Source organism: Wasmannia auropunctata, unplaced genomic scaffold (genome assembly GCF_000956235.1).
Source record: "Wasmannia auropunctata unplaced genomic scaffold, wasmannia.A_1.0 LD334351.1, whole genome shotgun sequence".
Lineage (NCBI taxonomy): Eukaryota > Metazoa > Arthropoda > Insecta > Hymenoptera > Formicidae > Wasmannia > Wasmannia auropunctata.
In genome coordinates, this window is record NW_012028539.1 from 24,491 (window position 1) to 25,847 (window position 1,357).

General features: G+C 31.8%; 1 protein-coding gene across 1 annotated transcript in view; it reads left to right on the forward strand.

Moving 5' to 3' along the window:
- The window catches only part of LOC105458742, a gene marked incomplete at its 3' end in the record, with an annotated part of 1,743 nt that extends 433 nt beyond the window's left edge, over window positions 1–1,310 (forward strand). The window contains exons 2-5 of the mRNA XM_011704263.1: window positions 64–272; window positions 677–766; window positions 842–1,005; window positions 1,133–1,310. Of these exons, the coding sequence (XP_011702565.1) occupies window positions 64–272; window positions 677–766; window positions 842–1,005; window positions 1,133–1,310 (641 nt within the window). The remainder of the gene's footprint in view (window positions 1–63; window positions 273–676; window positions 767–841; window positions 1,006–1,132) is intronic.
- Window positions 1,311–1,357: the final 47 nt, after the last annotated feature.

Sequence of the window (1,357 nt, forward strand, 5' to 3'; positions counted from 1 at the left end):
TAATATGTATATTTAGCTCCAGAATAGAACATATTATAATATTATTTTTTTTCACGCGATCAGAATTTCCTAGAGAGTCACCGGTGAGGCTGGCTTTTATCTCGATTTACATCTCGTCGATAGTAATTCTGGCCATCTATTCCGCTTCGTTGGTCAGCTTTCTGACGCTCGATTCCCCCAAACTGCCTTTTTCTACTCTGGAGGATTACGTTAATGATGGAACTTACAAATTAATCATTGTACAAAACAGCGCCGACATCGAGAATCCTAGTGTGAGTCTGTTATTATTTAAATTTTAGAAATTACTTTGCGTAACAGCGACATGTCAGTTTCATTGCAGTAATTTTATTAGAAGCGCACGCGAATAAAAACGCGTAATCTTGTAAATGTAGTCGAGAACATTTTGAAAGTTTTAACATTACACGATATAATGTTGCACATAAAGTTTTAGTAATTCAATAAATTTTTAAAATTTTGATCATTTTAAATATTAGAGAATTTAATTTTATATTTGCAGAGAATATATGTATTAATTATTAAATTCTTATTCTTAAATTTTTTAGTTTCTCATAATGAGTAATATTAGCGAGAGTTTGTCATTCTATTCCGACTAGGTACATAATTGAAAGAAAAACAGCATTTCTTTATTCAAATTATGTTTTCTCGAATTTTGCAGCGTGTCAAAGACCCAGTATTTCGGAAAATGTACGAATTGTTGGAAGAGAAGAAATTTTTACCAGCAACATTTCCAGAGGCATTTAATCAAGTTAGCGATATTATCTAATTAATGACATCAATGACGTTTTTTTCAGTAAGTCAATTCACGTCAATTTTTACGCAGATCTGCCAGCGGAAGAACTTGGCATTGTACACGCCGGAGATTTTAAAAGATGTCTGGAACATGTATATACACTGTAAGCTTGTATACATTAATACCGAAAGAATCCAACATATAGGGTTAATGCTATCAAAAGAAAATCCTTACACTGGCTTTATAAATTATCAGTAAGTTCTATAAGCACGTTTATTTATTTACATATTTATGTATACTTACAAAAAATACAGATCAAATCTCTTATGATTGCTTCTTCCTTTTCGCGAGTGAATATTTTAATATTTTCGTATTTTTCAGCTTGCGCCGATTGCATTATAATGGCGTTATAAGAAGGTTGTTGAACAAGTATCTCGCAAAAAATCCTTCCAATAAGATGATGAGAGACAGTATAATTAATATAAACGTTGTAACGCCGATTTTGATGATAATGGTTGGCAGTATGATCCTGGCACTACTTGTATTGATAATCGAGAAAGTGTTTTATTCGTTTAAAACTCGAATTAAGAAGAACGAATCGTCTAT